The sequence below is a fragment of the Fukomys damarensis genome, unplaced genomic scaffold, assembly GCF_012274545.1.
Source record: "Fukomys damarensis isolate Sample0158 unplaced genomic scaffold, DMR_v1.0_HiC HiC_scaffold_39, whole genome shotgun sequence".
In the NCBI taxonomy this organism is placed as follows: domain Eukaryota; kingdom Metazoa; phylum Chordata; class Mammalia; order Rodentia; family Bathyergidae; genus Fukomys; species Fukomys damarensis.
Window position 1 is genome coordinate 112,434,867 of NW_022900951.1, and position 22,913 is coordinate 112,457,779.

The following is a 22,913-nucleotide window of genomic DNA, read 5'->3' on the forward strand; positions in this document are numbered from 1 at the left end:
GGGTGGAAATCCAACTGGGCAGGAATTGGAGAGCATCAAATGCTGTGCTCAGTAAGATCCAATCTGGTCTCTGGTTCCAAGTGATCATCGTGACAACCAACCCCTCTGATGCCCAACTCCGCCCGGGAGTGCTAGGTGCCATTTTGCAGAAGAGTGGTCAAAGTGTCCATGCACTATCTATGCGATAGAGTAGAGGCTAAACAGCTGGTTTTAGATTCTGTGTTCAGAGATTTTTGCAGAAGTTTGGGCAGTATTCTGAGGTCCGCTCGGACCCTTTGTGTCTTTCTATTTCGTAGCTTACATCCCCTTAGATGTACATTTGCAGCATCCCTTTCTTGTAAGCAGGACCTACCCCCGTGGTCACATGAATAGAAGCTCCTCACAGAGGGATCACATGAGACGAAGCTACTCAGATTTTTCCAGCGGTGCCATGGGATGCAGTTCTTCATAGTCAAATGATAATTTTCAGAATTTTGTTTGTTTGTAATTTTTTTCCCTTTCATTCTTTCTATTTTTCTTGCCCAGGCTGGCCTTGAACTCCTTGGCGGAAGTAATCCTCCTGCCTCAGCCTCTCGAATAGCCAGGACTACAGGTATGTACCATTAATACTCAGCAGTTTAATATTCTTCAAATATAGTTTCTCTCTCTTGGGGTCGGAGTGCAGCCCAGGGACTTGCTTGTGAGCTGAGTCCAGAGAAGTAACCCTTACTTTCTTCACGGAACTGTGTGTTTGGAGAGGAAAAGAGAGGTACAAGCAGTCCTTGTGGTTTATTCAGCCTTGCTACTTGCCCATGGGTGATCGGGATGAAACACCATCCCTGATTTTTCTCTCTAACTTTTCTCAGCTGGCCTTTGGTCTCTGTGGATGTTACCCAAGGAGACTAGGAACGTGCTTCTGGCCCTGATGTCCCAAGAATTCACTCACCTCTTTCCATGTGGCTTCAGGGACAGTTGACAAAGGTAGATTGCAAGCTGTGTCAAGCCTGAGCCTAGAGCAGTAGCTGCTAGCAATTCTGCGAATTAAGAGGGCAAGTCCTCCAAAGGTGCTATCCGGCCCTTGCAGCAGCAGGTGGTGGCTTCAGGAAAGCCCTGGGGGAGCGGACTGAGGGTATGCCTGCTTTCCCTGGAGGAAATCATACCACTGCCTTAGAGTCCTGGCTCGCAGCCCCTTAGGGATCAGAGGCCAACCCCACCCTACATTTGGTAGATGGGGACACTGAGACCCACAGAGGGAGGAACTATTATGTCCATCAGGTAGGCAGTAAAGGATAGTCAAAAGCAGATGGACATGAAGCCAGTGAGACTTAGGTTCTAAACTCAGCTTTGCTACTACCCAGCTATATGGTGTGGGAAGTTTATTTTACCTTCTCTAAGCTCTAGCTTGCATATCTGTAAAATGGTGACAATAATACCTACTTTGAGGGTTATAAAGATGAGAGAAGATATATGCATAGCTTCTAGCACAGAATAGGCATACTGCATGTCTCTTACTTTCCAATTCACAACATCTTTGCTTCTTCTCTGCAACCCTAAGTCTCAATTACTTTACAATTCACACCACCTTTGCTTTATTTCGATAACCCCAAGAATCTCAATGGATCTTGTGCTTTACATTGAGGAATGATTGACCTACAGTGAAATGCATGGATCCATTTTAAATGAGCAATTTTATGAGTTTGGAAAAATATATACATGCACATAATAATCAGCACCCTCATCAAGATGTGGGACCATGTCAATGAGAAACCAAGCATGTCCCTACTCTCCTTGGCCTCCTTCATGCCCCTCTTAGTCCATAGCCCACAGGTGACCGCTGCTGTGACTTGGGCTTGTTCCATATATGTGAGTGGGTTCATCCCTACCTGGCCTTTGTGTTGTGCCTCTTTCACTCAGTATAGCGTTCTTCAGATTCACTCTTCTCATGTGTATTGGTATTTTGTTCCTTTTTATTCTGCTGAGTAACATTCCTTTGCATGAATTTGTCACAGCTAGTTTATTCTCCTAGTTATAAAAAATTGGGTAATTTCCTTTTTTTGCTCATGTTGGATGAAGCTGCCATGAATGCTTATGTACAAGTCTACATGGGGCATAGCTTTCATTTCTCTTGATTGTGGGTACCCACAAGTAAGGTTACTGTATCATGTAGTAAAAAAGTGTTTTAACTTTGTAAGAAACTACCAATCTTTTGAAATGGCTGTTCTGTGTTTTTTGAAATAAAGGCGCAAAGTGGATTCACTTTTAGGTAATGCCTGATATATACTTAGCTTGACAGTCAGCTAGGAGAAACAAAAATATAGGGCTTAATCAAAGGCTTCTAGACAAAGTAATACAATTATGACTGGGCTAGAACGATTGATTCTGAGAGAACATTTTGGAAAGGGTCCTCTGCTCACTGCCAGGTTGCTTCCTAATGTCCCCATCATCACCTTTTAGAATCTAGTAGAACCATAAAAGACGAGGCTGAGGAATTCACACACTCCAAACCCTGCTCTTTTACCTAAGGGTAATATGAAGCCCAGAGAGGCATTTAGTTCTCCCAGTGGTACATAGCCAAGGAAACCCCCAGCCCTCTGACTCCTGGTCTGGTATGATTTCCTTGCAATATATGATCCCTTGCTCTGCACGAAAATCCAATTCAGTGAATGAATCTCTGTTTACTGAACTTTGTGCTAGAGCCTGGGATGAAAACCTGAATAAGAAATACTCCCTGATCTCAAATATCTCATAAGCTGCTGAGGGATACAGTATATTAAACTCTAGTCATTTTCATTATCTTCACAAGAATGAACAGATTAAATACACCTTTGGCTAGTGCACATGATAAGTCAGATTGAGTGGCCAAAGGTAAAGAAGCATCTACACAGATGACTTCCCTGGTAAAGTAAGGCCATGATGTTCCCTGAACACTGATCAGACAGTCTTGAGTGCCAGTGTTGTGCCAGGTCCTTGCCTGGATGCAAATGGACAACCAGTGACCTCAAGAAAATCACGGGGCAGGATATAGTGACGCTATTCGTGGAATCCAACTGTGAGGCAATTTGTCAAACAGCTGTTAAGCATCTACTCCATTCCAGCCACTGTTCTAGATACAGAGCACTTGGTGGTGAGAGAATGGCAAACTTACAATGCTTCAGGAGCCTTCTACTACTGTTGCTATAACATATGAGCATACAGTTGTTTTTAGGTGATCTGTATTTGGCTCAGAGCATGTCTGTCTGCAGGTCTTAAAGCTGATGTTGTTTGTAATGGCTAAGGTAGCGTGAGTAGGTGCTGTACACTCTCATACGTAGACTAGGGCCTTAGGAGGAGTGAAAGAATTAGCTGTGTTCTATTCCTCTGCACGAAAGAGGTCAAGATGGAAAGCAAAGCTTACCGTGCAAGTTGGAATTGGCAGGCTCCCACTGGCCTGCTTAGGCAAGCTCCAAGGAGCCTGCTCCCGCAAGGCATTCTGGGCTGAGCTTGGCTCACTCATTTTGAAGGGAGGTGCTTCTCAGAAGGCAAGTTACTCTCCCATTTGGCCTCCGTGTCCCCTCACTCCCCATCTCCTTTCGCTTTTCTAGCCACACAGCCTGATAATTCTCATTTGTAAGGGAAGGCCTCTTTCAGCACTTGGTATGGCTTCATTGTGCTGTTCGCTAAACATTGATTAGGCTAGGCTCCTCAGCTGGCCTGCAGTCCATCCTAGAGTTGTTGCTGACCTTCAGGATCCTAGTGGCTCCTTGGGGCTTCAGTGAGAAGCTGTACTGGGTAGGAACAAACTATTTACCCTCAGGAATGCTGCTCATATCTCACTGATTGTTTTATAATGACAAAAGATCTGATATTCTGTGTTCCCCAAGTACCATTTAAGTTGAAATCTGGAAATATGACTAAAAGTAGTGTTTTTATTGTAGGCAGCTGGCTGAATACTCGTGGGCAAGAGGAGTAAACATGTCATCAATTTTAATAAATGTTTGCACACCATAAAAAAGTGCCACTCATCTAAATTATAGCCAAGCCCCTTAGTAAAATAGTACCAGTGATGTTTTCCTTTTTGTTTACAGCTATCACCTGCGTTGTTCTCTCAGAATGGAAGAGATGAAGAAGACCGACACCCAACTGCCCACGAGTAGGCAGAAGCCTATAAAGACTGAATGGAATTCCAGGAGTGTCCTTTTCACCTATTTCCAGGGGGACATCAGCAGTGAAGTGGATGAGCACTTCTCCAGAGCTCTGAGTAATATTAGGCGGCCCCAGGAATTGAGCCCCTCGAGCCAGAATGAAGAAGTGATCCTGAAGAATGGTGAGCATGTTGAAAGGGATGAGGCTGGAATTCCTTAACAGGGCTTTGAGGTGCTCAGTGCACTCCGACATATGCATATTGGCTGAAGGCAAGTCACACTGCCTTCTTAGAAGTTAATGTAAAGATGCACACTTTAAGCAAAAGTCATTCACCTATTTCATTACTTCCTCAATTATGTTAAACACTGGGTTCTTTCTTCAGCACAATAAGAGCTCAACAACTGTTCACTGTTATCACCGGTATCAGTATTAGTATTAGTAACTATTAGCCTGAGAGCAGGAGACTAAAGAATCCATGATAAGATAAAGCATGTCTCATGTTAGGGCTCCCAGCCTCCTCTCAACCAATAGTGAATGATCTGGTGAGCAAGGGCAGGGGCCAGAAGGAGACAGATGATGAGTCTTATCACATCCCTCTCCCACTCTTCACAGGGTCAGGGGTGTCTATTGCTCAAGAGAACTGTGTCACAATGTGCACATCCAGATTTGGGGGAGGACATACACATTAAGCTGGCAAAGGCCACGGTAGGACTTCCACGGACCCTAGACACTTTTGCATTCATGGGCTCCTTTCCTTTAGAAAGATATTCAAAGTTGCATTTTAGTACTGTGTGGCTATACCAATGAATTAAATCTAGGCTGGATTCATTTGTAATACATGCAGTATCATTATCTTATTCATAGTTTTCTTTTGATTTTAAAGCAAGTGACAACATTTCCTTGGGCCCTTTGAAGTATTCAGGAGCCCTAAACCCTGTGGCTCCTGGTCATATTGGACTCACTCCTGCCATGGATGTGAATCAGTGAATCTCTAGCTTTTGTGAAATGTGCAAACAGATCAAGGTCTGGTTGGATCTGAGAGCTCTTCATTGCTGTTGTCAAGCCTACATGTCGAAAGCCTCTGGTGGGGCCTTGGCCTGCAGGTGAAGAGCTCACCTTTTTTTCCATTGCCATGGTTTTTGCTTTGTTCTTTGTGTCTCCAGGGGCAATAATGTGAATCTGATGTGCTCACTTTGGCAGAATTACTTCTTTCTTGGAAATTACTTTTACAGTCAAGTGATAGGATTTTTTTTTGGAAGCATCTCATGGGTTTAGTAAACCTGTATGAAAGGGTACATGGTAGTAGACTCCAGAGAAATGGTGTGGAGCATGCTGTTTAAATGGCCAAAGGACCATGCGGAGAGAGTGGGGAGTTGATTTTCAGGAATGTGTTGAATGATCAGAGCAGGAACAAGAGCGACATGATCTCCCGTTGTTTCAGAGACATGTTAAAAACTAGAAGCCCTCAAAGGGTCCCTTTGTCTTCTTACTGTTTTAGTTTTCGTCTTAGCATTTGTCACCACCAACCACAGTGAAAATGTATGTGTTTTGTTGTTGACTCCTCCTTGGCCCACTTGGACTCTGAATTTCACAGCAGCAGAGAGTCAGTCTGTTGACTGCTGCTGCCCAAGCACCTAACACAATGCCTGACTTGCGGAAGGCATCAGTGTATATTGCTTAAATGAGTGAAATTGTGACTTGGATCACAGGGAACTGACCCCGCAGGTGCAGCGTATCGGTCCATTTTTCTGCTGCTAATAACACAGTGCCACCGACTTAGTGAATTATACAGAAAAGACATTAAATTTGGCTCATAGTTCTGGCCCAAGGCTGAGGGCTTTTACACTGGTAGAGTCCCAAGCAGTCTAGGGTGTCACACGACAAGATGCTGGGAACACATGAGTGCATCCTCTTGTCTTTCTCCCTCTTCTTGTAAAGCCACCAGTGATTCGATCATCAGGTCCCTCCTTGATGAACTTATCTAATCTTAATCACCACACAAAGCTTCCACCCTCATAATATCTCATGGTAGGGAGTAAATTTAAACACGAGCTTCAGAAGGGATACATAATTTACAGACCACAGCATGAGGTCTAGAGGAGGGGATAGTGTGGTGCACAGCTTTAGAACAAGGCAGCCTGGTGCTAGACCAGCTCCACCCCTTCCTAACAGTATGATTTCAAAGCATATCACATCCTCTGACTGTACGTGCTTCCTCACCAGCGAAATCTAATACTATTTAATTACAGGAGGATGCTTTGGAGGACTCAATGTGATTCTCCATGTCAAGTGGCACGCAGTAGGTGTTCTGTAGGTGTTAGCTACTTTTTGTGGGGGTGATGCTTGCACCTGACATGTTTTTTAACAACTAAGAGGGCTATGATGGCCTGCATTCAAAATGATCACAGAGCAGAAGGCTTCACCTGTAAGGCTCCAAATTTCCAGTGGGTCCTGCTGTGTGGCTGCCGTAGGATTTTCTATGCCTTCTGACTTTACTCGGAATCATTTTGTGAAGCCCCTCCTTGATAAGAAAGCTTGGCTGAGTCAGCCTTCCCAAGCCAAATAGAAAGGTGGATTTTTTTTCTCCACTCACCTTCTTGGTTGTCACATTTTCCCACTCTCCGAACATGTTGCAGGTTAGGCCGATTGAGCAACTGAAAGGAAGACTTTATCCCTCAAGGCCTCTCTTATCACAAGGAGGAGTCAAATTTCTCCTAAACTGTGTCGCCTCCAGGCAAAACTCCATGAAAGGAGTTCAGTTCTGTCAAAGTTCTCACCAGAGGTGTCATGTTATGCAGCTTTGAAAGTGGTGGGAAATCTATAAAGTGGCCTTTCACTACTGCTAGTTAGCACCCTCTTGACCCCTATAGGCCAGCCCCAGGCCACCTAACCCTGGCTAAGCTAGGCTGAGGAGAACAGGACCCCATTCACCTGCTCCCACCAAAGAAGACTTGTCTGCATTCTAAGAGGTACTCTGTTAAGCCAAATATGTAAATCCCAAACACAGAGAGCTGTGTGGCTAGGAAATGCCATCCAATTTCTGGCTCCCCTGCCCCGAAATCAAAGTTATTTTTTATTTACTTAAGTAAATTCACACTGGCTATACTTCAGGAAACAAAACATATTGAAAGTACATTTAAGTTATCTCCCCTTTCAAAAGACACTGAGGATTTCAGAGTCAGTACTTCAGGAAGCTTCAATAACCTTGATTTCAGAGTGGGGTGCTGGTTTATATCTCAGCCCAGGTTCTGCCTGTCCCACCTCCAGGCCTAGTCTGAGTGCAGGCTAGGGCTCATAACATGCTCCAGGATTGCTGTGTACCTGAGCACCTGCTAAGGGCTCCCTTTCCAGTCTCACAGTCCCACCTCCTTCCCTCTGTCTCCCATCCACCATGATTAGTGGCAGTGAGGAACAAATGCTGGTTTTCTCTTTTAGGTGAGTCTCCCTGTGTGCCCTAATAATGTTAGTTCTGTGGAGCCTTTGAGAGTCTTCACAACTCTGTGCCTTCCTTTTTGGGAAGAGAAAGGAATGTGTACAAACTTATTGAGCCTCATTAGGTGCCAGGCAGTACATTAAAATGACTGCATTTACTTAAAACCTGCTAAAGTTTACAGTGTTTAAAAATAAGCAAATCAAATGTATGGTGTTAGGAGCTAGGTTACCTTGGGGGAGATTAGTGACTGGGAAGGCACCCAAAGGGTCTTCCGAGGTGGGAGCCACGTTCTGTTCCTCCGTCTGGGTGCTCATTCCTGTGTTTGTGCGAATTCCCTCTGCTGCGTGCATATATTTGTTCATTTTTCTTCATGTTGGTTGTACTTCACCAAATCAGCTTACAGTGGATATTACTATCCTATTTACAGAGGAGAAAACTGCAACCCCACAAGGATGATTTGAAAGATGAATTAAACAGTATGGAATAGAGATTAAAACCCAGGCCTATCAGTCCCCAGAGCCGGTCTTCCCTGCCCTCTGTAGACCTTGAGAGCTTCACAGCACCCAGCAAGAAGCTGAATATGCATAAGGACTAGCGCTAATGATGTTCATGGTGACCAACATTTACTGTGTCCCTGATGTGTCAGTCCCTCTGCTACAGACTCTCACACGGATTATCTCACTAAATTTTTACACCAACCTGTGCTCATATTTCTGGTGATGAGATTCAAGTGACTTGTCCAAGACACACAGCTGGTAAAGAGTGGTTATAGTGTTTGCCACCACATAGGTCTGATATACACGGCAAATGATTTCCCCTAAATGCTATGCCACCTCTCCAGTCACAGCAGTGCACAAAAATGCCCAGTTAACCACTAACCTGAATTCTTTACAATACAGGGGAGGCATAGCCAGTAAGAGCATGAAATCTGGAATCAAACAACACTGCCACTTACTGGATGGCCCTAGGCAAAATATTTGAACCACTGGGAGTCTTTTCTTATCTGGCGGCTTGCTGTGAGGATCAAAAGAGCTCATAGGTATGGGTCAGATTTCCTGTTTCTGTGACCAAAATACTTGGCACGCCACAGCGTAAGCAGGAGAGGTTTGTTTTGGCTCACAGGTTCAGAAGTTTGAGTCCATGGTTAGGCTGGCTCCAAGGCAGGGACATCATGGCATGGGCGTGGTAGAACAAAGCTACTAGAAGGCAAAACAGAAGGGGAGAGCCCTAGTGAGAGATACACCCCCAGTGACTCACCTCCTCCAGCACATTCAGCCATGAGAATCGGTAGCCTAATCCACCGATGAATATAGGCTCCCATGATTTAATCACCTTTCCAGGAGACTCTTACTCCAGTCAGTTGCCGATGAAGATTAACTGGCATATGTCTGCAGAGTGCTGAGCAAAATGCTTGGCTTAAAGTAAATACTCAATACACAAAAGCTGTTCTATATTTACAAATTATTTCTGTCCATTTCTGATGTCTTATTCCCTGGAAAAGAACGCAGACGGAATAAAGGCTTCTGAAATTTCTCTCTTTTTTTTTTCCCCTCATTGAGTTTGTTGGTACCTCTTAGATATACACTACAGTTACATTCATTACTGGGATCTTGTACCTTTACATGACAGGTCTTGGTTCTCATTTTTTCCCCTTGTCCCTGCCCTCCCCTCACCCCCTCTGAAATTTCTTTTATAGCCAATACCTATTCCATCCTCCACACCAGCCCTGAAGTGCTGTAGCGTCTGCTGCTGTTGTAGACGTCTCAGCTCTCAGCTCCCTCCTTTCTACGCCCCCTTCTCTGGCACCAGGTGACTAGTAGCAAGAACGATTCTTAGGCCTCATATGTTAGCTGCCACTTTAAGTTTTCTTGGGTTGGACATGCTGAACCCTGAAAATCTGTACAAAAATACCCAAACTGGGTTCATAAACTGAGATGATTAGTAGTAGCGACAGAATGGCTGCCATTTGTTGAGTGGCCCCTATTATAATTCCAGCCACTATGCTAAGCCCTTTGTGTAAGCTGTCTCATCCAATCTCACAACAGTCCCAGGAGGCTCAGAGGTATGAGCGGACTTGCTCAGTGTCACAGAGCTAGTAAGTGGAAGATCTGGGTCTGGACTCTAAACCTTCTGATTTCAAAGTCTGTGCTCCTTACCATTTTGCATGGTTCTTTTCTCAATTTAAAAAGATGAAATGGAAAGGGGTGTGTGTGTGTGTGTGTGTGTGTGTGTGTGTGTGTGTGTGTGCATGAATATATATGTGTGCTTCTGGATATACACATTTGCAGCTATGTGTATATGTAATTATGTGTACACATGTGTGTGACTGCATGGATGTGTGTGCATGCATTGGAATGATATTTAGTCAGGGCCTATTTTGTGCCAGGCACTGTGCAAATGGCAGGTGATATGGCAGTGAGTAGAAGGGAAATGATCTCTGCCCTCTTAATCCTTACTGGGTAGTGAGGAAGCCCCACAGTGACTGAATGAATGGGTGAAAGAATGAATGCAGAAATGATAGGATTACTGCTATAGAGGCAATAAATAAGGCGTGGTCACAGAAAATAACAAGATAAGCAACTTTAAACTGGAGATTTGAAGGAATTCTTTGTGAGAGGATGACATTCAAGTCTGTGTGTACAGAAACGAGACTGGGATAGGGAGTTAGGGCTACTATGCAGAGCGGATGGATAGTCTTCCCGGTTGATGGCAAACTCTTTGGTTCCAGAAATTCTTTCTACAATGTTCTATGCTTACCAGAAATATATATGGTGAGAATCGGTGATGCCTCTGGGTGTGCTTGGGAGGCATGGAGAATCCATCAGTTTCATCCAAAGGAGCAAAGTGGGACGTGGAGGCAGGACTATTTAGGTAGGGATGAAAAGCTTCAGGCATTCTAGGGGGCTGGATATAGAGGGATAGGGTCTATATGTCTATGGTTGGAGTATATAGAAGTCATCCAGTATTTCTACTAAAAGAATAATCCCACTCTACCCTAAGAGTACCTGGTTGAAAATGTCTCTTACTTGCTCTCCATTCATTAATGTAGTTTGGGGTTTGAGAAGGTAGCAAACTGATCCCTATTACTCTCTCTCTCTCTCTCTCTCTCTCTCTCTGTCTCTCTGTCTCTCTCTCTCTCTGTCTCTCTCTCTCTCTCTCTCTCTCACACACACACACACACACACACACACACTTCAACAGGTAACTAAGCAATGGGTAAGAATGTCACTAGAACCACTTCTATTAGCAACAGCAGCATTGTGTCAACCCAGGCTACGGTTTAAGATGCCTTCCACTGTCCATGGGGTAGATATACATGGGTGTTGGAAAAGTTGGCCCAAGAAGCCCAAGAAAAAATAGCCCACCCAAGTGTAGGGTCTCCACTCTATGGACCACCAGCACCCAAGCCTGATCTGGAAATGTATGTTTCCCCAGTTCCCCCATAGCCATTGGATTGCTATGACCTCAGGGTGGAGACACCTTGTATTTCCCCTCAAGCTCCTATCCAGACTGTATTTTGGTGCACCCAGTGGTTACATGGCACCACTCCACCTGTACCCCTTAACATTTCAGCCTCAGAGCTCTGGAAGGTATGCAATTAACAGAAACATTCAAAGCACCCTGGAGCCCTACTCTCCACATGAAGCACTTAGCAAGCACCTCAGTCATATGTATGTGGTCCTTAAGGCCAGTCTAGATGGAAACCACCAGGTTGTCACAGGCTACGTTTTGTTTCTAATTATGCTTAGGATATGCATCACCCCCATTCAATATAAATCACTGACAGTGATTCTGTGAAATCAGCTTAGTCACTTTCTTTGTGCCACACAGTACCCGAGTTGCTACTGTCCCAAAGAGAATCAATTTTCAAAACTAACATTTGCCCCTAGGAATATTCCCTTGCCCTTGGTTTCATCAGAAGAGGCCTGCCATTGTCCATTGCTCCTAGTGAACGCTGTGAGATCAGGAGCAGAAGGTCCGTGCCACGTGGGATGGGGCTTCTTTTGTTCTCGTCATCTGCATTACACAGAAAGCTGTGGTGGTGGGTAGGGCCACTGCAGCAGCACTATGCTTGCTTTTCAAATGTCTTTATCTTATACAAAATCCAGTCCAATAGAACATTCGAGAGAGCTAGAAGAGGTACTTGTGGAGGGAGAGGGGATGAGTGCCTCAGACAGGCTCTCCTGCCAGCCAACTTTCTTTGTTTTCCACTTGCATGCCCCCTCCCCCATTATCTTGGATAGATGAGAGGCTCCAGGCTTTAAGCACCATCTGGCAGAGTTCTTTCCTCCCCCTCTCTCGCCTGAGTGGGTGTCGAGAATGGAAAAACATCCATCCATGTAGTGAGCTATCTTAGACATCTGAGATCTCAGATTCAGCCACTGAGACAGGCACAATTAGCATAGTATCTATGGGACCGAAGCAGACTTCGTCCTAGTAGCCAGTCCACATGGACTTGGCAAGAAGCTGGGTCACCTCCTGACCCTAACCACACTGCTTTTGCAGAGAGAGTGCCAAGCAACTACTTTCCTACCCAGTTCCCTACTGGGCTAAACTGCTTTGCTACCTTGGCCCAGTCTCTCAACACTCCCATGCCTCAGATACCTCGGGAAATGGAACAGCCACCCCTAGAATTGTGTGAATGACTAACACAGGCAAGCGTTAAACTCTATAAAGCTCTGTAAAGTCCTCTTGTTTGGTATATTTAAAAGACTAGTGATAACATAGAACTAAAGAATAGCAGCAAGCAAACACAAATCAAATACTTTTACTTTCAGAGAAGTTTTCTGAAGGAGTTAATTTGACAGTGGGACAAACGTGTATGCGAAGAAGCTCACTGAAATGGTGTGAATATAATTGAAAAAAATGAAAAGAACTAAGCTGCTCACAAATATGACACCGGTTAGTCCATTACTGTCCATTGATGGAACAGTGGAAAGTCATTTAAAAAGCTGATATTTGGCTCTATTTATTTTTTTTTCAGATTTAATTGAGTTTATTGGTACATTTTAGGGATACAGTACAGTTACTTTCATTGTTGGGATCTTGTACCTCTACATGACAAGTCTTGATTCTCATTTTTTCCCCTTACCTCTGCCCTCCCTTCACCCCCTCCTCCTCTCCCCATCTACAAGCACTTTATTTCAACCTTTTCATTATCTTACTTTTTTTGGCTCTATTTATTACCATGAGATTATATTTTAATGAAGAAAAACCAACTTATAACAAAACATATTGTGAAAACAATGCATACACAAATAAAACAAACCCTAGAAAGAAGTTGGGATTGGCTGTGACATGATATTCATGATATTTTAGTGAAGAAAACTCAGCTTGGTTAACAGTATACTGTGAAAACAATGTACACGTAAATAGAAAGGAATCCTGGAAGGACAACAAAAGAGCACACTGGCTATTTCTTGATACTGTGATTAATGTGGTTTTAAAACGTTTGTAAATGTTTTCTTCAAATTAAGAAATGCAGCATCCATTAACCAAAACAAACGCTATTTCCGTCTTCAAAATGGTAAGTAAACACATAACATGTCTTCTAAATTGTTCTCTCCCAGATAGTGACATGCCTCCGAATCACTGGCGTTTCTCTTCTCCATGGACAAAGCCACAGCCGGAAGCATCCCTTGCCACTCCTGCCACCACCAGCAGATTGAGCGTGTGTGATCCCATGGCTGTGGATCACTACCCGCTGGCCCTGCCTGAGACCTCCTCTGCTCAGCCTAGGGAGCTGTGGCATTTCCCTTCTCTGGCAACCCCCAGCTCCCCAGAGCCTGGCTACTCTCAAGCATTTCCTGGTGGGCACCTGGTTCCAGGGCCTCACCCTACTAGGAAATGTGAGCCCTTCCTAAGTTTCCTCCAGCAGGACAGATGCTTAACTTGTCCTCCAGAAACGGCCATGAGAGAAGATTACAACCCCGTCCAGATAGCTGGAAGCACAGGACTACTCTTCAACCTGCCTCCCAGCTCAGTCCACTGTAAGGAAATGCTTACGGATACTTGGAGGATGGTCTCTGATTGGTTGTGTTTGGGAGTGATTTGGCATGAGATGGGGTGTTAAGACAAACTGCCGCCACTCTGGACGTGGGGCTGCTGCTCCTGAGGAATGGGATGTTCTGCATAAACATCTATGTATCTTCCCTAGGCTTCACTGACATTCACAGTTTAATAGCTAAAGGATTACATGGATAGGCAGCCAGAGAGACTTGGCTTGAGATATCCACTTGAGTCTTTACACTTCGCTTTTTCCTAGAAAAATGTTGTGCTACTGCCTAAAATCATAGAGTCTCACTTACCTCCTTAAGAGTCACGAAATAATCTATTTGCGAAACAGAAGTCTATGACATAACCTATAGGCTCAAACTCTAGTCTCCAAACAGGTTGACAACTTGCAATGATTCCAAGTTCCTGGGCAAAAACAATACCAGCCATCTGCTCCACACATTAAAGTTCATATTGACTGGAAAGACAGCCCCATCTCTACCTAGAGTTGTAACAGTGCCTGGCTGCCTGTGGCTTGCTCCTGCTCACTGGGTTCCTCCTGCTTGGTTTCCTTGGGGTTACTGTGCTCTGACAGCCACCTCTCCCCCTGAACGAAGTACACCCTTATGGCTCACTCATTCTTTCATTCACACACTCACCCTGCAAATATTTAGCTGAGCCTACTAGGTGTATGTAAAATACCCATCAGAAAACAGAACTCCCTTCTTTGTAAAAGGATGGGGAAGAATTGGCCTGAATTATACTTTCACCAAAAAGCAACCCACTCTGCTGTAAGAGGTACCTTTCCTGTGAAATACTTGTTGTAAATATAACTGTTGCATACAGCCAAGCCTGCATCCTCTGTAGCATTCTGTACTATGGATGAATTTTCTTTTACAGTTCCCTAGTCTATACATATCTGTGGTTCCATGTCTGAAAGGAATTACTGGAAGCTGTCTTTGTTGGGAACTAAGCATATAGTACACAAAGGACCTGTTCAGTATAGCCTGCCTAAATCCTGCACTGTGTTTGAAAACAAATTTTCCATTAAAATGCACAAGTCCAGAGTTTGATCGGCAGTGTGTGGAGACAGTAAATCATAAAAAATGTCATGCTTGGGAAATCTGAAAATTCCCACCCCTATAACTGTTTTCTCAAAATTCTTCTCGTATTAGATTTAGAAGGAAGATTAGAACAACTGTGTTTGTATACATACATGTGCATACACACAGTAGAGCCCTATTTCAACAGTTGGTTAGAACACAGATGGCTCAGGTTATCATCTTCCAAACATAACAATGCTTTATAGTTCAAATCCAATTCAGCAAATATTTAGTGACCATCTTCTATACCAGGCACATCATGGAGAAATCTCTGCAACCTCCAGACACACATTCACAAATAAATGTTTATCACTAAAGTCTCAACTGCTGTGAGTTCTTCACACTCTCCTAATAATGGCACAGTTATATTCATTGGTGGCTTATGCAGGATCTGTTGAGAAAGTCAGCATCTCTTAGGAACACTGCCTGGTAGACGAGAACAAGTTTCAAGGAGGCTTAACAACAGGAGCTTCTGAGTCTTAGCATCTGATAAGAGAAGATATGTCAGATGCCCATAAACTGAGGGGCAGCCAATCTAGGGCCCTGGGAGTGCTTTTGGATATTTTCTACCCAAGATACAGAGATTTCATTTTGAGTCATTTTTTCTTCTTCTTTTCCAGGTAAAAAAGTATATGTCTCTCCAAGTCATGGACCTGTCAGCCCTGGGCTTGCCAATGAAAGTAGGTATCTGGTTTAGCCTTTGACATTGTGATTCTGTATCCCAAGAAGAAACTTGTGAAGTTTGTGGTATAGAAACCAAGGTCTCCAGCAGCTGACGGGACATTTTATTTCTGTTATTTTGTATTTTCATTGATAGAATTTGTTTCATCTCAGTTTCAGAGAGTCTGTGCACTTCATGTCTTATAAAACTTCTGGAATGTTTTCTCATTTTACTAGAGGAGCAATTCTACTGTATTTTTTAATCTAAGCCCAATTTAGCTGAGGTAACCAAGATGACTCAGAAAAATGAACAGATCTGCGAAGGTTAGCTTGCTGTATCAGAAGTGTTCAATTTTCAGCCTAGCACATAGGGTCACCCCAGGACTCTGCAGTCAGGGAAAATGTGACTGAAACCCAAACTTGGGGTTCTACACTCAATTTGAATGAGGTGGCAGTAGGAGCTTCAAAATGAAGACAGCCTGGGTAGAATGGGAAGAGGACCTTCATAGCTTAAGTTTAAGGTTCAGACCCTAGCTTCATTACTTACCGGACTAAGGAACTTGGTCACATTTCTTAATCTCTCTATGCCTCTTTCCCCATTTGTAGAATAAGCATAAAATAGTAATCACTTCAAAGGGCGTCTCAGAGCATCAGGTGAAATAAGGTATGCAAATGCTTAGAATAATGTCTGGCACTTAATAAGCTATCAAAACAGGTAAGTCTTTTTGGAGGGAATCCTGTGTGCCCCAAACTGTGCTCCATGCCATGTATCGAAGACAAGACCAAAAGGAAAAAGTGCTGGCAATCATTCCTGACCTCAGGCATTTTACAGTGTAGTGTGAAGAGGGAGAGGGGTGTTACATAGATCCCTACCAAAATGTCAGTTCCGTGAGAGCTGAGGTTTGAGGGGTGGACTGTTGCATCTCTAATACCTGCAACAATGCCTAGCATAAAGGGCCATACATATTTATTGAATGAATGGATGGATGGATGGATGGATGAATAAATGGATGAATGTTGGCAACAATATAAGAACATTTAAAAGGAAATAGAAAATATCCGCCAATATAATAAAGATTATTCTGCTTAAGATCTTTTGGTAAGACAAACCAACCAACCTCGGTGATTAACTGGCCATACCCAAGCGAGAAGAGACATTTAGCACTGGTTCCACCCTTTGCTGAGTCAGGCTTCACATAAATCCCTGCCCAAGGCAGTAAGCTCTGCGGGTTTGCTAACATATGAAAGTGGGGACTGTGATGTTCCCTAAGCACTTGTGAAGAGTTTCTGCATATCTTATTGTAAAGACTTGGCAATACTGATAATGCTTTATATTGTTTTGAGGTCCAAATTACAACATGTATAGGGAGTTGACTATGAGGCAGATACCATATACACTGTCCTGCTCCTCTCTACAATGACCTCTACAATGACCTTGTTATGTATAAGTATATCCTAGCTGCTTTACACAACAGATATCCAATAAATAATACTTGAATGAATGAATACTCTCATTTTATAAATAAGGAAAATGTCTCAAAGAGACAAAAGGACTTGCCTTAAGATCATAAAACAGCAAGGAGCAGACGTAACGTTATCTCCTTATTCTCACAGTATCCTCAAAACAATCGTCAGTAATAATTCCAGCTTAAATCAACAGTGAAAAATAGCAGTTGATGAGACTGTTTCATAGTACATGGGTTCGCTGTTAATCTGAGGCCAGGACACTATCCTAGAATAAAGGAAGAGGAATACAGAGGACTGAGAATTCAACTGAAAGAAGGAAGAGCAATACTACCTCTGGAGAGGGGAAAAGGCAGATAACCTTTCCTTGCAGAAGTGGCTGGGGGTGGGTGTTGAGAATAGGTACACAGCTGTGCCAAAAGTCTCAAGTCTGCCATCCTGCCATGATGGGTTGGGTAGAGGGAAGCTGCAGAGAGAGGCTGCAAAGGAAGCTCCTTAATGGCCTGGATTACACACCCCCACATCCTGTTTGAGTAGATTTGCCATGAGATTCAGTCACCTCTTCATGTGTTTTACTCTCTGTATAGTTTTGTTAACCCCTCGTTTTGAAGTGAACTGCATGAAACCTTCAGTTGAAATTCCAATAGTGATGAAAGATTTGCTATGTGAGACCCTAGATAAATAGCATCCTCTTGCATCTTCTGTATGGAATTAGCCTTTCAGGTACCTATGAGTCAGGGGTCATGTGGAGCAGAAGAGCAATCAGAGCCAGGAGAGTGGTCAGAGAGACTTTGAACAAAGGCAATTCTGGAGGCCAGCCAGCTCCACAAACATTGGTGCCAAAGGTTTTAGTGAATTTGATTTTAATTTGCCTGTAGAAAAAACACTGGTTGTACATTACTTCAACATATGTAAGTAATAACAACTGTTGATATTGTGCTATAATATTTTAGAAATATAAAAATGAATAAAACTGTCTCAGTTAATAGTCTTATGGGGAAGATAAACCCTCAAAAGGGAAAGAACTAAAATATTTGCAAATTATGATAAGTGCTATAAAGGAAACACTCAATGTACTAAAATAGGGAAAGTTGGAGCCAACTTCCCTTAAGCTGGTCAAGGGAGACCTCTCTGAGGAAGTAGCATGTGAGTGTGAATGGGAGAGCTAGTTTCAGGAAGAGTTAGGGAGGAGATGGAGGGAGGTGGAGGAAGGTATCCCTGCAAAGGTCCAAGGGGCATGTGAGACATTGGGGGGAACAAAGACCAGAGTGGCTGGAGAGCAGTGACACAAGAAGAGTGTGACACAAGGCAAAGCTGGAGAGGTATTCAGGGACCAAGTGACAGAAGGCCTTATAGGTAATGTTGAGAGTTTAAATTTCATGTCCTAAGTGACTTGGTGAGTGGGATGGAAGGATTACAGTGCGATTCAGTCTGCATCTGATAAGGGCACATAAACTATTGTGGGGAGGATAGATTGGGAAAGGGAATGAAGGGGATCCAAGACCAGTTAGGAGAAAGAAGCATGAGTGGATGATAGCTTGGACTAGGTGGCAGCAGTAGAGATGGATACAAGTAGATTAATTGGACATGTATTTTGGAACTGTAACATTTAGGACTTGCTAATGGATTGAACAGGAATGGTGAGGCAAAGGAAGATGCTAGATTAGCTCTTAGATTTCCTGCTAAAGCAACTAGGTGGGGAAGGTGGTACATGTATCAAACCATTGGAAAACCCTACTCTGTTTTGGCAATGTTAAGGCTAAGGTTCCCATACAACACACAAGTGGATATATGTTTTAAGCAGTTGTATATGCAAGTGAAGAGTTTGAGATTTTTCAGTATAGTATACAAATGGCATTTAAACCCATTGGATGTGATCACCTAGAAAGAGGAGGTAGACAGAGAAGAGAGGAAGGCAGAGAACAGAGTCCTAGAGAATACCAATCTTTAGAGGTTGAGGATACTAGGAACCAACGGAAGTGACTGAAAAGGAGCAGCCAGTGGATTGAGAGAAGTAGGATGTTGTGCTTCAAAAGAGAAACTAAAAGAGGAGAATGCTTCAAAACAGAGGGAAAAATCAATTGTGTCAGTGGTGGCTAAGAGATCAAATAAGAGGATGGATCAAATAAGAGGACAGAGAAATTTCTACTGGATGTGGCTTCAAAGATGTTTGATAGCTCTTGCCACTGTTTGAGGTAGCCCCACAGCTCTTTCCCCCAGTAAATGTTGCCTCAGGTGCAACTGTTTCAGTTCATTTTCTTTCCTGAAACCAGGGAAGGCAGTGGTTGGGATTTCATGATGACCCCCTGCTGGTCGTGGTCCATTGGCCTCCCAGCTATCCTTCCTGAACCCTACCGGATGAGCACCCCACCAGGAGCCTTCACCTTTGCCATTGCTGATACCCTGATTCACACCAATCCCTAGTCTCTGGTTTGGAGACCAAAACTAGAAAGGTAACTGGGCTAAGAGGACTGCCAATATTTTGGCTTTAGTCCCTCAAAGTCAACAAAGAATCCAGGACGTGAAAGAACCTTATGTATTGGATCATAAATCTTTGGAAAGTATGCATTTGATGAACTTGTCATAGCTGGCTACCAGTTCCTTTCTACTCCACCTACCAAGACCACACCTCAGCCTTCTAAAACCCCCACCCAACAATGGCCCTTTGCCAGCAGGAAGCAGCTACAGGAAAAAAGACCTTTCCAAGCTATCATCCACTCATGCTTCTTTCTCCTAACTGGTCTCTGATCCCCTTTGTGTTATTATTCCATAATAACAAGAGTCTGGAATGAGAGAGTTCTCTACTAGACAAAATGGCCCCAATGGACCTACATTCTAAAATGGCTCCCATTCCTGAAGTGGTTCCAGCTTCCGGAAATGAGCCATATTGGAAAAGTGAAACCTACCCCCTCTGGAGAAGCAAAACCTAACTTGTCACTCCACCCTGCTACCCACATGATCCTCCCCGTTCAATCACGTGGCATCCTGTTGCTCAACTCTCACAATACTCTCCCCACTGCTCAGCCCTATATAAACCTCACCCCAGTTAGTCTTGCCCTCTCTCGCCGTCGTTTGAGGTAGCCCGGCAGTTCTTTCCCCCAATAAAGCCTTGCCTCCGGTGAAACAACAACAAAAGAAGACGATGTTTGGTAACCTTGTTAAGAGCAGATTTCATTCTGTGATGCAGACAGAGACAGATTGGACTGAGTGAATGGGAGATGAGAAAATGGAGACAGTAAGTTCCAGCAGTTTCTTAGAGGACTTTAACATTAAATCAGAGAAGAAAAGTGATGGGATAGCTAAGAAGACTAGTGGGGTTTGAGAAAGCTTTTTTTTTAATGGCAAATATTACAGACTATTTGAATGGTAGTGGGAACATTCCAGTAAGGACAGAAACTGATAGTGTAGGAAGATGGGGATAACTTCACGGGTAAAGCTGTTAGAAAGAAAGAAGGGACGTGTAGAAGCATTGACAATTCATGGGAAGAGGAACTGCTCTGCCATTACAAATGTATAAAGTAAAAAGGATAATGATAAATGCAAATAGATGTTTAGGCTTGCTTGTGTGTGGAGTCCTCTAATGATTTCTGTTTTCTCAATCAACTCTAGAGGCAGGCTCATGAGCTGAGAGTGAGCATGTAAAACGTTTGAAGAGAGTAGGAAAGTATGAAAAAGTCTTTGGGGGCATTGGAACAGCAAGCCTGCCAGTGAGAAATAGAATCAGAATTTCTGAATGCTTTCTGACATCTCTCAAGCATTTCAAATAGGAACAGCCAGCTGTGTTGTGCGATTTTCACCAGTGACATTAGGTTCATATAACATGCAGACAAGGCAGTGGTTACCTTACCCAGGGATGAGGTTGTGGCAAGTGATCATGACACATAAGAATGAGGAATGGAGAGTATTAGAAAGTGAATTTTAACAAAAGATCGCGGTATCCAAGTGGCATAAAGAAGGAACTGGACACAGATGAAAGTTGCCAGGCTAGTGGAGACAGAAGGCTTGGAGGTTACATAAAAATGCAGAGATAAGAGCTTAAACCAATGAAGTGGGAGAATGGATGTTTGAAACTGAGATTGTAAGGGTTCCATGTTTGTGAGTGGTGACAGATTCTACACAGGAATGGTTGGCTCAGATTAATACAAGCTCATTAGAGAGGAGGAGAATGACAAAATTATAAAAGTGAAGCAAAATTATAGCTAGGAGTGGGCTGGGATAGAGCTCAGTGGTAGAGTGCTTACGTAGCATTCATGAGACACCCGCCCCCAGTACTACAAAAACAGAAAGCAACAAAACCCTAGTAGCTACTTACAGTGCAGATCCTGTATTTGTACTCAGGAATAGATGGGGAAATTGAGGTTTTAGGGAAGTTAACTAACCTACTCAAAGTTAAAGTGAGTGTCAGAGTCACGTTGGCTTCAAATTCTCTGGTCTTGCTCACTAAGCTAAGTGCAGCTCGACAACACAGTAATTCAACTCTGCCATGTACAGAGACACTGCCTTTTTAAACAAAATAATAGCTAACATTTCTTGAAAAGATATGTGCCAGCCAATCTTCTAGGGGCATTATATATATTTAACTCGACCCTTGCCAGAATCTCAGGAAGTAGTTGTTATGAAGTAAGCATGCAATTAGCATGAACAATCAGATAGACCAGATAACTGGCCCCAGGTGTAACAGCTGGGCAATAGAGAATTCAAGACTTAAACTTGGGCTAATTTGACTCCAGAGCCAACATCTTCATCATCGTGCTTATTTTGTTTTTACAGGAAACCAGTCTCCAGAGAGAAGAAAAGATCTGTTCTTTTATTAACCTTGGTGTGATGAAGAGAAATCTTTTTTTCTAAACCTGCACAAAATTTTGTTTTTACTGTGAATCCAGAGAGTCTCTTCTCTATTTTTTCCGTTTCTGCCACAAAAGAATGCTGAATTGGGAACAAGTTCATGCTCTCTCTCAAATTGAGCATTTCTTTTTCTTGGCAACTCTGTCCTTTGGCAGGGGTTTGCAAACTTGTTCGGTGAATTTCCAGCATCTAAAATGGTCAAAAGAGCTGTTCTGGAGTGGAGAGCATAAAGGCCCACCTGCTTTCCCACCCCACTCACTCACTATACCCACTACCCTCTTATTGAAACATCATAGCCCCCTCACACTCCCTAGCACCATCCTTTGAGATAAGACTGAGCACATGGGATTTTATGGAGTTGTCCCATTTTTCCATTTGAATCCAGCTATCAACAACAGTCTGAACCTTTCCAGTTTTAATTAGACTATGGCCAACTTCACTCCTGCCTCTACCAAAAGCAAAATGAAAATGGAGTAGACAAGATCTACCAAGAATGGGTTGAGGCTGCAGTCTCTCTACATATGACAAATCTGGAAAGAAGCTGAAAACTATCAGCCTGAACCTGATGATTGAAATATGTTCACTTGGAAAATTTGTTTCCTCAATTCTAAAAACAATTTTGTTGAGAAATTTGACAATTTACTTATCATAAACTGAGCAAACAGCCCCTTCCCAAGTTGGGCTTGTTGCTGGAACAGAATGTATTCTGTATCCAGATCATTTCCTGAAAGTTCTGTGAGTTTCCATCTTTGCTTGCTCCGATATGGTGACTAGCACCTGACAACCTACAGATGTTCTTTTGGAACTTGGTGGAGTACGAGACACTCCCAAAGGGGCCCACCTGGCTTTCACAAACAAGACAACTTCTCCTTTAGTTCACTCAGCATTAGTGACATCTAAGAAATACTTTCTTTTCAGCACTGAACTGGTGTTGGGGCCACCCAAATACATACCCGTAGCATCTTCAGTCAAGTTTGAGGAAAAGGGTGAGGCTTGGCCCAAGATATGGCAGGGAGACCTCACTGAAGATTGCTCCAGACCAAATGACACTTTCTCAAGTGTCCTCTCCCTACTCTGGTAGACAGCCTTGTATCTAGTGTGAGCTGAGTAGTTGCCCTTTAACAATCCTGGAAGTCCCTGCTGTCAGCGTGCCCAATTCATACACCACTTGCTCTTGGATGATGGCTCAGAGGATGAATCATAATAAAATGAAATTCACATGGTGCTATTCTGGGTTGTAATTTTTTCACATCTACCATCTCATTCAAACTTTCCATTTACCCTGAGATTCATATGATTATGTCCATTTAATG

General features: G+C 43.3%; 1 protein-coding gene across 1 annotated transcript; it reads left to right on the plus strand.

The window, feature by feature from the left end:
* The first annotated feature begins 558 nt into the window (after window positions 1-558).
* Window positions 559-19,179, plus strand: Vgll1 (vestigial like family member 1). Its single transcript, XM_010642659.1, has 5 exons — window positions 559-592; window positions 4,044-4,282; window positions 13,105-13,524; window positions 15,252-15,315; window positions 19,029-19,179. Exons 2-5 carry the CDS (start codon window positions 4,069-4,071, stop codon window positions 19,177-19,179), a joined length of 849 nt encoding a protein of 282 aa, XP_010640961.1. The 5' UTR covers window positions 559-592; window positions 4,044-4,068.
* Window positions 19,180-22,913: the final 3,734 nt, after the last annotated feature.